Source organism: Taudactylus pleione, unplaced genomic scaffold, assembly GCF_031769625.1.
Source record: "Taudactylus pleione unplaced genomic scaffold, aTauple2 ptg001014l, whole genome shotgun sequence".
Classification (NCBI taxonomy): Eukaryota; Metazoa; Chordata; class Amphibia; order Anura; family Myobatrachidae; genus Taudactylus; species Taudactylus pleione.
Window position 1 is genome coordinate 31728 of NW_028285415.1, and position 13063 is coordinate 44790.

The 13063-nt window shown below is 48.6% G+C and overlaps 1 protein-coding gene across 1 annotated transcript; it reads left to right on the forward strand.

The window, feature by feature from the left end:
• The first annotated feature begins 1226 nt into the window (after positions 1 to 1226).
• LOC148454290 (vitamin K epoxide reductase complex subunit 1-like protein 1) lies at positions 1227 to 12693 on the forward strand. The gene is made up of 3 exons (XM_088461088.1): positions 1227 to 1482; positions 7158 to 7267; positions 11767 to 12693. Exons 1-3 carry the CDS (start codon positions 1307 to 1309, stop codon positions 11997 to 11999), a joined length of 519 nt encoding a protein of 172 aa, XP_088317214.1. The 5' UTR covers positions 1227 to 1306; the 3' UTR covers positions 12000 to 12693.
• Positions 12694 to 13063: the final 370 nt, after the last annotated feature.

Here is a 13063-nt window from a genome sequence, read left to right on the forward strand (position 1 = left end):
CCTCCTGTTACCTCCAAAGAAAGCCCATCGAAAATTGTCTCTCTATGCGTCCACATTTGTTCTGTCACCGCGGTAACCATCAGGACGCGCGTGCAGCGCGACTCAGACGCTTGCGCAGAACGAAAAAAAATTGGACAACTGAGTACATGATCACAATATCAAAACATGTATGTGTTCAACCTTATAACATAATCAGCCGTCTGGAATAGTATAGAAATGGCGGGGGGGGAGGGGCGGGACAGAGGGCTGGCTGCGTCTCACTGCATCTGCTGTCCTTCGTTCGCAAGCATTGGAGGGTGGATGAAAGAGCAGCTGAGACATGGGGGTAAATTTAATTAAGCTGGGCACACACTAAGCGATGAGTGTACCCAGCGATGTGACCGGTGACCCCCCCCCCCCTCCGCCGACATATCTGGCGACCTGTACACATTAGACGATCTGGCGCCCAACCGCCCGACCTGTCGGCTCCTGCAGCATGGGGCCGTCAGCCGCATCGTCTGGTCAGCCCTACATGCAGGCCAACCTGACGGTACGACCCGACGACCCCACGTGAGCGTGGACCGGATTACATAGAGCGTACACACTGGACTATCTTGAACGCTATGTTGTCCCGATACGTCGGAATTGGGCAAATCATTCCAAGCATCGTCTAGTGTGTACCCAGCTGACAATACGGATTTGCCATCTATTACGGTCCGATGGACACCATCGCTGGATCACCGTCTAAATATCCAGTATTTAGCGCAGGTAGGAGGCCGGGGGGCAGTAGCCGCAGGAAGGGCCGGGCTCGCCCCCAGCGTGATGTGAAAGCAGGGGCATGACACGCGGCCACGTCCCAAAACAGCGCGCTCCTCGGGGGCATGGCCTACCGATAGCGAAGCCACGCCACCTTTCCGCCCGCACACCTGTCGCGGATATTACGACCTGAATGTTGGGAGGTACGCGTTCCCAAATGCAATGACAGCCGCCATAGGCTACTTAGGGGCTAGTTTTCCCCCCACTGACGCATGTGCGCCAAATCCAGGCGCAAAGTGATAGATGTATGTTATTATCACACCGCTCCTTCTAGGCATTCGCCGGGGCAGAGTCCCAGCCTGGGAGCATGATAATGACCGCACTGCGAGTTGGGGCGACATATTTTTCTTATTCTTATTTTATATGCGCCGTTACTAGTCTCAACATCTGAACTACAAGTCCCGGCATCCCCCGCGCCGCCGGCCCCGCCCCTCCCTCCAGTAGGCGTGGCGCTGCGGGGTGAGTGGCAGCCGGCGGGACACGTCAGCTCTTGGTGCTGGGACTCGGTGAGATGATGGTGGCCGGAGGCGGCTGGGAGCAGGAGCTGCGGGTCACCCTCTGTGCGGTGGGCATCGCCCTCTCTGTCTATGCCTACCATGTGGAGACCTCCCGGGAGGGGGACGCTGCCTACACCGCCCTGTGCGACATCAGCCCGTCCATCAGCTGCTCCAAGGTCTTCACCTCCAGGTGAGTGTGAGTGCCCAGTGCTCAGCCCTATCATCCCCTGCATGTGAGTGTGAGTGCCCAGTGCTCAGCCCTATCATCCCCTGCATGTGAGTGTGAGTGCCCAGTGCTCAGCCCTATCATCCCCTGCATGTGAGTGCCCACTGCTCTGCCATATCACCCCCTGCATGTGAGTGCCCAGCCATATCATTCCCTACATGTGAGTGCCCAGCCATATCATCCCCTACATGTGAGTGCCCAGCCATATCATCCCCTACATGTGAGTGCCCAGCCATATCATCCCTTACATGTGAGTGCCCAGCCATATCATCCCCTACATGTGAGTGCCCAGCCATATCATCCCCTACATGTGAGTGCCCAGCCATATCATCCCCTACATGTGAGTGCCCAGCCATATCATCCCCTACATGTGAGTGCCCAGCCATATCATCCCCTACATGTGAGTGCCCAGTCATGTCACCCTCTGCATGTGAGTGCCAAGTGCTCAGTCATGTCACCCTCTGCATGTGAGTGCCAAGTGCTCAGTCATGTCACCCTCTGCATGTGAGTGCCAAGTGCTCAGTCATATCACCCTCCGCATGTGAGTTCCCAGTGCTCAGTCATATCATCCCCTGCATGTGAGTGCCCAGTGCTCAGCCATATCATCCCCTGCATGTGAGTGCCCAGTGCTCAGCCATATCATCCCCTGCATGTGAGTGCCCAGTGCTCAGCCCTATCATCCCCTGCATGTGAGTGCCCACTGCTCTGCCATATCACCCCCTGCATGTGAGTGCCCACTGCTCTGCCATATCACCCCCTGCATGTGAGTGCCCAGCCATATCATTCCCTACATGTGAGTGCCCAGCCATATCATCCCCTACATGTGAGTGCCCAGCCATATCATCCCCTACATGTGAGTGCCCAGCCATATCATCCCCTACATGTGAGTGCCCAGCCATATCATCCCCTACATGTGAGTGCCCAGCCATATCATCCCCTACATGTGAGTGCCCAGTCATGTCACCCTCTGCATGTGAGTGCCAAGTGCTCAGTCATGTCACCCTCTGCATGTGAGTGCCAAGTGCTCAGTCATGTCACCCTCTGCATGTGAGTGCCAAGTGCTCAGTCATATCACCCTCCGCATGTGAGTTCCCAGTGCTCAGTCATATCACCCTCTGCATGTGAGTGCCCAGTGCTCAGCCATATCATCCCCTGCATGTGAGTGCCCAGTGCTCAGCCATATCATCCCCTGCATGTGAGTGCCCAGTGCTCAGCCATATCATCCCCTGCATGTGAGTGCTCAGTCATATCATCCGCTACATGTGAATGCCCAGTGCTCAGTCATATCATCCCCTGCATGTGAGTGCTCAGTCATATCATCCCCTGCATGTGAGTGCCCAGCCCTATCACCCCCTGCATGTGAGTGCCCAGTGCTCAGCCCTATCACCCCCTGCATGTGAGTGCCCAGTGCTCAGCCCTATTACCCCCTGCATATGAGTGCCCAGTGCTCAGCCCTATCACCCCCTGCATGTGAGTGCCCACTCATATCATCCCCTGCATGTGAGTGCCCAGTGTCAGCCCTATCATCCCCTACATGTGAGTGTGAGTGGCTGATCACCCATAGAGGGAAGTAGCAGCTGTCCATCATCTCCGTGTGAGTGCCTGCTCAGCCATACGGGATAGAATCAGCTGCCCATTATCACCCCCATGTGGGGATATCGAGGGATATCCGCTGTCGATGATCCTCCCCGTGTGTGCAAGTATTTTCAACCATAGGGGGCAGTACCAGCTGTCCATCATCCCCGTGTGAGTGCTTGCTAGTAGACACCATCCATCATCCTCATCCTAGTCAGTGTAACTGGGCAGTAAAAGCTGTTCCCCCATCACCTACATTATTATTAGTTACTAATCTTCAGTGTTTGCTTATTGGGCGTCTCAAGGCTCTGCAGTACCGTACAGGGTCAGAGATACATTGCAGACACAACAGGATCTACAGTAATGTGCTTATAATTTACAGTATAACAGGGCAGAATATAGCCGGGTACAGACCAATATGGGGACAAATGAAATGAGCTGTGTGTTGTTTTTTTAGTGGGATTTAAAGCTGTTAGTATGAGCTTGTAGTATAGTATTGTATGGTTTGCGAATGTGACTGGGTAGGGAAGGGGTATGAGATCTCGGGTCTGCACTGCTCGGCATGTGACAATAGTAACGCTGGGGAAGGAAATGTCTACAATAATCCAGGGTTAGCTCTACGGCTGTGGTGGAACTACAAAGCCCAGCGCCCTATTACTGCTCTTCATTACCTATCACTTTAAGTATGTAAAGTCTTCCGGCCAGGGCCTTGTGTTTTACAGTATCTTAAATACAAAAAGACCTTTGCAAGGTGCTAGTGTAAATATATCATTGATCCACAATATTCACATAAAAAAAAAATTATTTATGTTGGAAAATGTTAAAATGACAGATCCACAGTAGTTTATTCTAGCCCCCTGCGCCTGTCACATCCCGTGCGGTTCCTCTCTCCTGCCTATGGTGTCTCTCTCTGATCTGGTGCTTCTAGCGCACTCTGGTCTGTACCTCAGCAGTTTGTTGCATTCGCTGAGTGTGCTAGAAGCACCAGAGCAGAGAGCGACACCCCTGGCAGGAAAGAGGAACTACACGGGGTGTGACAGGTGCAGGGTGCAAGAAAGAGCACTACACAGATACAAAAACTACACATTAAGACAAACCACAGATCAATAGAATATCCTTAATTATCACTGCTCCCGAGTAATGAGGGTGCTAAATAATTTATTTTTCAAATCAATGTAAATTGTTTCAGCGTAATCCTATATTGTTCCTTCCGTAGAAACAGGGCTGCCGGTGAAACGCGTTAAGTGAAGAGAGATATCTTGTATCCCTTAAGAACTCCATGTGGTTTTCAGCTTAATCTTATAGGCTAGAGCTAGACAGTTCCGGCTACGCTCCTTACCACTTATGCTATATTGCAGATGTTGAGTAGGAGACGTCCTCTACATATTAGCGGATAATAACAGAACCAGAGTAACAGGGCTGTCCCCTGGGCTGAAAGCCTCTGCACTGCGAGGTAACAGGCTGACGGCAAGCTGTGCCCTTACAATATCATCCAATACTGACCAATTACCTACACATTTACGACACGCTCTCCCCGGGTTATGTAAAAATCCTCTGCGTTACCGGTAAGACTGTCAGGAGAGCAGTGAGGATTTATTGTACGTATCCGTGAGAGAGGATTGTCTGCGCCATTGTCCATACCACACCGCGTCCTCTACGCCATATACCGCCCACATATTGCACAGTAACATCTCTGAGTGCATTAATCACTACTGGAGACATTGGGGGCAAATTCCGTTTCAGAGTGAATTGAATAGCGCAGAGAGGCAGCTCCAGGAGCTTTTCACTTCAGCACGCTGTTAGTCGGACTAAAGATTTCTTCTCTCGCCCTCCTGAGGGTGCGAGGAGAAATCGGACTAAAGGGCCGGCCGCGAGGCTGCTTTCCGGCTTAGCGCATCGCTGACAGCCACGCGGCCGACACTGTAGTCAGAGAATGCCGACTATCTAACACCCAGGTTAAGTCTCGAGAACTGGCGTTCTGCGACTTAACTGTATTAATTATTTTAATATAAATATAGTTGATGTTTTATATGGTTACACCCAGCGCCTTTCAAATATCTTTGTTCTTCCGTATTCTTTTGGAAAAGCCACATTTTCCTCTGCCATCGCTGGTGTGTAATATTTATATATCGGTGAGTACATGGCTGGACATAGGTTTTCTTTATAGTGTCTCAGATATGTGACCTCTTATGATACTCTGTAGATAAGTGCCCACATACAGTGCAGAGGATGTGGCTGCTTGTAGGTGAGCAAGGATCGGCTGGAGAGAATGGGCCTTTGGACTAAATACATTTTTAGTTTTCCATAGCTGGCCTCATTGATGAGCAGTGCCCCCACCACCACTCCTTACCCACTTTTCTCTTCCCCCAATGCCCCCCCCCTCCGTCCACTTCCTTTCCCCTCTGGCAGAAATGGCTTCTGTCCATGCTAGTTGACATACAGTGCATCCGGAAAGTATTCACAACGCTTCACTTATTCCACATTTTGTTATGTTACAGCCTTATTCCAAAATCGAATAAATGTATTTTTGTCCTTAAAATTCTACACCCAATACCCCATAATGACGACGTGTAAAACATTTTTGCAAATTTAATAAAAAAAAAAACCTAAGAAATTATATGTACATAAGTATTCACAGCCTTTGCTCAATACTTTGTTGATGCACCTTTGGCAGCAATTACAGCCTCAAGTTTTTTTGAATATGATACCACAAGCTTGGCACACCTATCTTTGGGCAGTTTCGCCCATTCCTCTTTGCAGCACCTCTCAAGCTCCATCAGGTTGGATGGGAAGCGTCGGTGCGCAGTCATTTTCAGATCTCTCCAGAGATGTTCAATCGGATTCAAGTCTGGGCTCTGGTTGGGCCACTCAAGCACATTCACAGAGTTGTCTCTGATATCTTGGCTGTGTGCTTAGGGTCGTTGTCCTGCTGAACGATAAACCGTCGCCCCAGTCTGAGGTCAAGAGCGCTCTGGAGCAGGTTTTCATCCAGGATGTCTCTGTACATTGCTGCATTCATCTTTCCCTCTATCCTGACTAGTCTCCCAGTTCCTGCCGCTGAAAAACATCCCCAGAGCATGATGCTGCCACCACCATGCTTCACTGTAGGGATGGTATTGGCCTGGTGATGAGCGGTGCCTGGTTTCCTCCAAACATAATGCCTGGCATTGATGCCAAAGAGTTCAATCTTTGTCTCTCATTGTCTCTGATTGGTGGATTGCTGCAGAGATGGTTGTCCTTCTGGAAGGTTCTCCTCTATCCACAGAGAAATGCTTTAGCTCTGACAGAGCGACTATCGGGTTCTTGGTCACCTCCCTGACTAGGGCTCTTCTCCCCCGATCGCTCAGTTTAGACAAGTGGCCAACTCTAGGAAGAGTCCTGGTGGCTCCGAACTTCTTCCATTAAGGTTGATGGAGACCACTGTGGTCATTGGGACCTTCAACGCAGCAGATATTTTTCTGTACCCTTCCCCAGATTTGTGCCTTGAGACAATCCTGTCTCGGACGTCTACAGACAATTCCTTGGACTTCATGCTTGGTTTGTGCTCTGACATGCACTGTCAAGTGTGGGACCTTATACAGACAGGTGTGTGCCTTTCAAAATCATGTCCAATCAACTGTATATACCACAGGTAGACTCCAATTAAGCTGTAGGAACATCTCAGGGATGATCAGTGGAAACTGGATGCACCTGAGCTCAATTTTGAGCTTCATGGCAAAGTGAATACTTATGTACATGTGATTTCTTAGGTGTTTTTTTTTTTTTTTATTAAATTTGCAAATATCTAAAAAAAAAAAACTATTTACACATTGTCATTATGGGGTATTGTGTGTAGAATTTTGAGGACAAAAATGAATTTATTCCATTTTGGAATAAGGCTGTAACATAACAAAATGAGGAGAAAGTGAAGCGCTGTGAATACTATCCGGATGCACTGTATGTCCAGATGTAGCAGCGTGTTGGGTGAGCAGCAGCCTGGGACATTTCGGGATGAGTTCGGAGACAAACCGATGAGTGTCCTTTTCATGTTTTTGAGCTTTCCTTTCTCTTCCTCTTTGTTACAGGTGGGGTCGTGGATTTGGGCTGGTGGAGAATATTTTTGGGGCGCAGAGTTTGCTGAATCAGCCGAACAGCGTCTTCGGAGTCTTGTTCTACGGCCTGCAGATAGCGCTGGGTAAGTAGCAGCCATTATGATCCGGAACGCTGCTGGTTCCAAATATCCACCCAAAAATCTCTGCAGAGCATGATGAGAAGGCGTTCTCTGTAATGTAACACTACGGTCAGGTCACCGATTATACAACGTGTGCTGGTCGCAGCGCGCTACAAGGTCTGACGTTCATCTCTATTATATGTGCAAATTGCACAGTGTCCATATAGGGTCATCCATAATGTAATGTGATGTCCTGCACTCGCCTAGAACACCAGCGGTTTTGCTGTAGCTGTAATTGAGCAAATCGCATCCGTTTTGTCAGAGTTGGTTTCCAGGCTGTTGATCGGTTGCAGAGAACCAACTTCCTTACTGACTTTCATGTAAGACCACAATGTCACTGCACGGACACCGTTCAGCTCTACTTCCCTGCTGTATGTAGCGTGCAAGGAAATAGGGGCTTATTAACTAGTAATCGGAACCTGTGCCAGGTCACCTCGATCCGCCCGACCCCCGGTCTGTCCCACACCCTCCCCGATATATAGACTTGGTCCTCTGGCTAAGTTGTGTCTCGTCGTTCACTGTAGTGGGAGCCATTGCGAGGGCGCCGTGCCCCCCCCAGCTCCCACTGCACATGCATGTTGCTGACGAGACAAACTTTAGGGGATTATTTTATAGCTAGTCGTACAGGGGAACATGTATCGTTAGTGGGTATAGATTATAATAACTGCTGATACCTAAATGTTGATAAATGTTTATGAGATTGTAATGATGTTTTTTGGCATAAGATAGAATGTAACGACTGGGTAAAGTACAGCACATAGGGCCTGATTCAGACCCGCTCACAAGCGGGTTGATGTTGGGTAAGTGCGCATGCGCACGACGGATGCTGCTCCGTCGTGCGCATGAACGAGACCCGGTTAGCAACGGCCAGGCCGTCGCTCCAAGTCTCGCACCAAAGGGGGCCTGCTGTCGATGGTGAGTGACAGCACGCCCCCTTTGGTGGGCGTGCCGGGGGCGTGTCTGCCCAGACGGAGGCGTTCCAATGGGAACGCCTACCGTCTGGGGCCGGCCCCACTGACATCACAAGTGATGTCAGTGGGTGGACTTCTTGCTCTGTAAGAGCAAGAAGTCCATTGGGACTTGCGGCAACGAGACCCTACCACAAGGGTCTCGTCGCAAGTCCGATGGTCGCTATGGTCTTGACCATCGCGACCATCATCCTGGCCGCTCGCACTAGCTGTGGGTGGTCACCCACAGCTATGCGAGCGGCCAGGAGGCCGCTCTAAAAAAACAATAGGCAGGCACTGATTCAGAGCCGGACGCTCTGACAGAGCGTCCGGCTCTGAATCGGGCCCATAGTGTGAAGTGACCTTAGTAGTGTGCAGTCAGCCAATGCATGTGACATTGATGGTGCATTACGTACAACATACTCTAGGACATGTTGCTTACTAGAGATTTGCCACAACTCTTGAAACTAACAAACTAAGCAAAGTACTGCAGTTCCTGGCGCTGATATTTTAGAATATAATTAATATCTGCTGCAAGTAATTAGGATCTAGTTGGGACCCTGGAAATACACTTTTTAGACAAAAATATTTATACGGAAAATTGTATATTTTATTAAAGTATAAACGGATGTATGTGTGCACGCTCTCTATTAAGTATACAGGAGGCTTGTTTAAATACCTCCAATAAAATAGTTTTAATTATAAAAACACACATATTCCAAAAAAAAGGCATTTAAACATTGATGTTGCTTTATAAAGCAACAGATCCTACACAGTATACATAGACCTCTATTCACATATAAATCACAGACACGTCAGGGACATGTAGATAAGTTTCCTTATATCACTTGGATCCCAATCCATATAAAAGCAACTGCTTACTTGTAACCATTTAGTCCGCACTTTGGTTAATGAAAGTATCCATTCAGTATACATGTGGCAATTTGTTGCCGAATGTCCAGTCTTACAGATAGGTAGACAAGCCGGTCACTGATTAGTGTATTTATACAGTCCGTGAACCCTGGCGTCCCAGCAGCTCACTAGTGCGCTTGATGACTGTACCGCTTAAAACTTAGGTCTCCTCAGTCTGTTACACCCAACTGTGTGATGACCATCGGCACCTCGGGGATAGTATAGCCGCCCAGAGGTCCGTGGCCCGGGTGCTGTTTTCCTACCAGGAGACGGCAGCTGGCGGTATAAAGGGACTTCTCAGCGATAATCAGCGGCTGCTGTATCAGTAATCTGCTGCTCCCAAGTAAATCCGGACAGCGTGTAATCGTAGCAGTAACTGGAGGATTATGACGTCGACGCGTTTCGGCCCACAAATGCCTGGGACTTTCTCATGACATCTAAATGTCCCTGAAGTTTCTGTGCTTTATATGTGAATAGAGGTCTATATATACTGTGTAGGATGTGTTGCTTTATAAGCAACATTAATGTTTTAAATCCTTTTTTTTGAATATATGTATGTTTTTTTTTTTTTATATAATTAAAATTATTTTATTGGTGGTATTTAAACAAACCTCCGGTATACTTAATAGAGAGCGCGCACACATACATCCGTTTATACTTTAATAAAATATACAATTTTTCAAATTGAGATCGACTTGATACCAAGCGCAGTAATTTCCCTATAACTCTTGATACAATATTTTACTCTGTACCAATGTTGCAATTGATTAAATAGTTATGTTCTAATACCATGTGCCTAGAATGAATACTTTAGTATAAATGCATGACCTAACTTCTAACATTGGTTAGATACACTATCTCAGGGAACGTACCTCACATTACGTTGGAAAATGACTCTGTTCATGGAGTAGGATTGAATGTAGTCATTTGTGTAGGGCCAACTCCCAGTATTCACACTAGTAATCACCAAGCTGCTGATGTCGGCAGAGGCGGTAGTGGGTACTAATTACCCGGGTCCTGTGCCGCTCCCCCTCTCTCTTAAATCACAGCAGCCCAGCACACGCTGTTGTGTGCTGGGCTGCAGTGGGATTTGTAAGCAAATCCTAAGGAGCTGTGGCCACGCCTCCTGTGAATAGGCCACGTCCCTCCTTTCACCTGTGACCGGCCGGCCTCTCTACGCCCCTGGATGTCAGGCAGATGACGTCAGAGCCGGCCCTGGACATAGGCCATGTAGGCAACTGCTTAGGGTGCCATCACTCCAGAGGGGCTCCCAGGAGGCATCATGGTCTGCCTCCATGCCATAAGCTGCAATTTAAGGGTTACCAGATAAAATCATACCTAGCGCACTAAATTGGTCAGTGCCAGCTCTGGATACCGCAAAATAACAATCTTGCATATTTAGATAGATAGATAGATGTATATATATATATTATCTATCTATCCACAATAGTTTTTACTGTCAGCTACATTGTACCTGAACTAAAGGTGCGATGTACCGCATGGTCTGTAGGCTGGAGGTTGTACTAACCATTTTATGAGGTCTACTTAACTATGCCTTGGATGGAGGTAACCAATCAGCTCCTAACTGCTATGTCACAGGCTGTGTTTGAAAAATGACAGTTGGAGATAAAGTCCCAACCAATTAGCTCCTAACTGTCATTTTTCAAACGCATCCTGTGACGTAGCAGTTAGGAGCTGATTGGTTGGGACTTTATCTCCATCCAATGATTAGTAAATGGACCACTATGTATGCTATATACCAGTAGCCATATACACGTTCCCCTCCATGTGCGGAGGTGACTAATGCCGGCCTCCATAATTCTATATAGTGTTATCTAGCTGGGTGCAATAGAAAGCTTCCTCCTCCTAATGCGGCGTTGTCGGCAGGTATACACCCTTTCTAGTCTGGCGTTTGTGAGTTCAGCTTGCAGGAATGTATGGAATGGCCTATAGCTCCAGGCAGCCTTTAGGTCTTTCTCTGCGTTATGTAGCTGTTCTTCTCCTCCGGCATCAGCCCTTTCATAACCCCTGAATTGCCTGAGTCAGCTCCCAGTCCCACGTGTTACATCACCTCCTGTCTGATCACCTCTCTCCCTGTGTATTAGGATGCGTGTTATCTTACATTCCCTCCTGTCTGATCACCTCTCTCCCTGTGTATTAGGATGCGTGTTGTCTTACATACACAGGGAGAGAGGTGATCAGACAGGAGGGTATGTAAGACAACACGCATCCTAATACACAGGGAGAGAGGTGATCAGACAGGAGGGTATTAGGATACGTCTGGTATTACATTCCCTCCTGTCTGATCACCTCTCTCCCTGTGTATTAGGATACGTCTGGTATTACATTCCCTCCTGTCTGATCACCTCTCTCCCTGTGTATTAGGATACGTCTGGTATTACATTCCCTCCTGTCTGATCACCTCTCTCCCTGTGTATTAGGATGCGTGTTACATTCCCTCCTGTCTGATCACCTCTCTCCCTGTGTATTAGGATGCGTATTGTCTTACATTCCCTCCTGTCTGATCACCTCTCTCCCTGTGTATTAGGATGCGTGTTGTTTTACATACCCTCCTGTCTGATCACCTCTCTCCCTGTGTATTAGGATTCGTGTGGTCGGTACCCGCAGCGGTCACTCTGCTGGGATCCTCGCTGCTGTCCATCGCCGGCTCCCTCTACCTGGCCTACATCCTCTTCTACGTGTTGGAGGATTTTTGTGTCCTCTGCATCACCACTTACATCCTCAACTTCATTCTCCTGCTGCTGAACGTCAGGCGGCTGCGATGCCCGACCGCGGTGCCGCGCAAGAAGAAGAAGAATAAACGGAAGAAACACTAGAGGGGGTGGGGGCTATCAAAGTGCTTACTGGGACATTTCCTGCATTATATATCGCCAATAGGCCGTGGTGGCATGGAACCTAGAACAAGTTACTGCTTCTCTCAGGGTATTATGTATTGCAGTGTTATTATTATTTTATATTTTTCTAAATAGGTCATCAATTCGGTTTTCTTAAGAGCATCTTATTGAAGTTCTAGTTATAGGTCAGGCGACTGTGACTCTTACACTGGTGGTCAGAAAATGTCATCGCAAGGCGGGCGCCCTCTGTGAAGGCGCTACATTATGCGGACTCTGGGAAAGATTGGTGCCAAGCGTCGTGACTGTGGTGGCGGCTTCTGTTTGAGATCCCTGGCGGCCATTACTACTTTCAGGGCATTATACACAAGTGCTTGCCTTGCACTAGCGCTGGTTCTGTGAGCATTGCGGATGGCGCCCTTTCTCCCCAGAAATGACCGCAAGGACCTACGGTGCTGTCCGAAGGATTGTGCCTTAAAACTAGGAGCCTCCAGAAACGTGGTCCGCGTCACAGAGCAGTAACGCAATACGATGAGATGAGCGGTTATCCTGATTTACACCCGTCCTGTGGTCCAGGTGTCGCCAAGGTTTGCACTGCCCGTAAAATGGTAATGGGAATCCGTTACTCAAACATTCCGCTTCCCACGGTATTTTATAATAAAGGCGATGTTTTTCAGTAGTGATCTGGTTACGGTTGAATTCATCACTTTCCACGATATTTATTTTATACCATGTGTGGGATGTGGTTGTGTGTAAAACAATGGGGCTCATTCAGGGATGTGAGCACACCTCCGTTGGTGGGAGGGACTGCGCATGTGAAGGCCTCCATCTGCACGTTCGCTCGCAGTGTCTCCAGGGATGCGTGGCGCCAGCCTGTGTTCCCGAAAACGGGGCTGCTTCACCCCAGTTTTCTGGGTCTGCGTGGGAAAACACAGATTTCCCGGCCTCGGCTACGCAGGTAAAATGGCCAATCTGAGTAGCCTTTGCGATGCTGGTGGGATCTGTCTTTTCTCCTAAGACGCATTAGAATATTTTCACATCGCTGCTGC

Excerpts from the sequence above, each read along its gene's own strand:
- LOC148454290 (XM_088461088.1), top strand. The coding sequence starts at position 1,307 with ATGATGGTGGCCGGAGGCGGCTGGGAGCAGGAGCTGCGGGTCACCCTC. Across the intron at positions 1,483-7,157 it reads TCCAAGGTCTTCACCTCCAG|GTGGGGTCGTGGATTTGGGC; the intron begins GTGAGTGTGAGT and ends TCTTTGTTACAG. Across the intron at positions 7,268-11,766 it reads CGGCCTGCAGATAGCGCTGG|GATTCGTGTGGTCGGTACCC; the intron begins GTAAGTAGCAGC and ends CCTGTGTATTAG.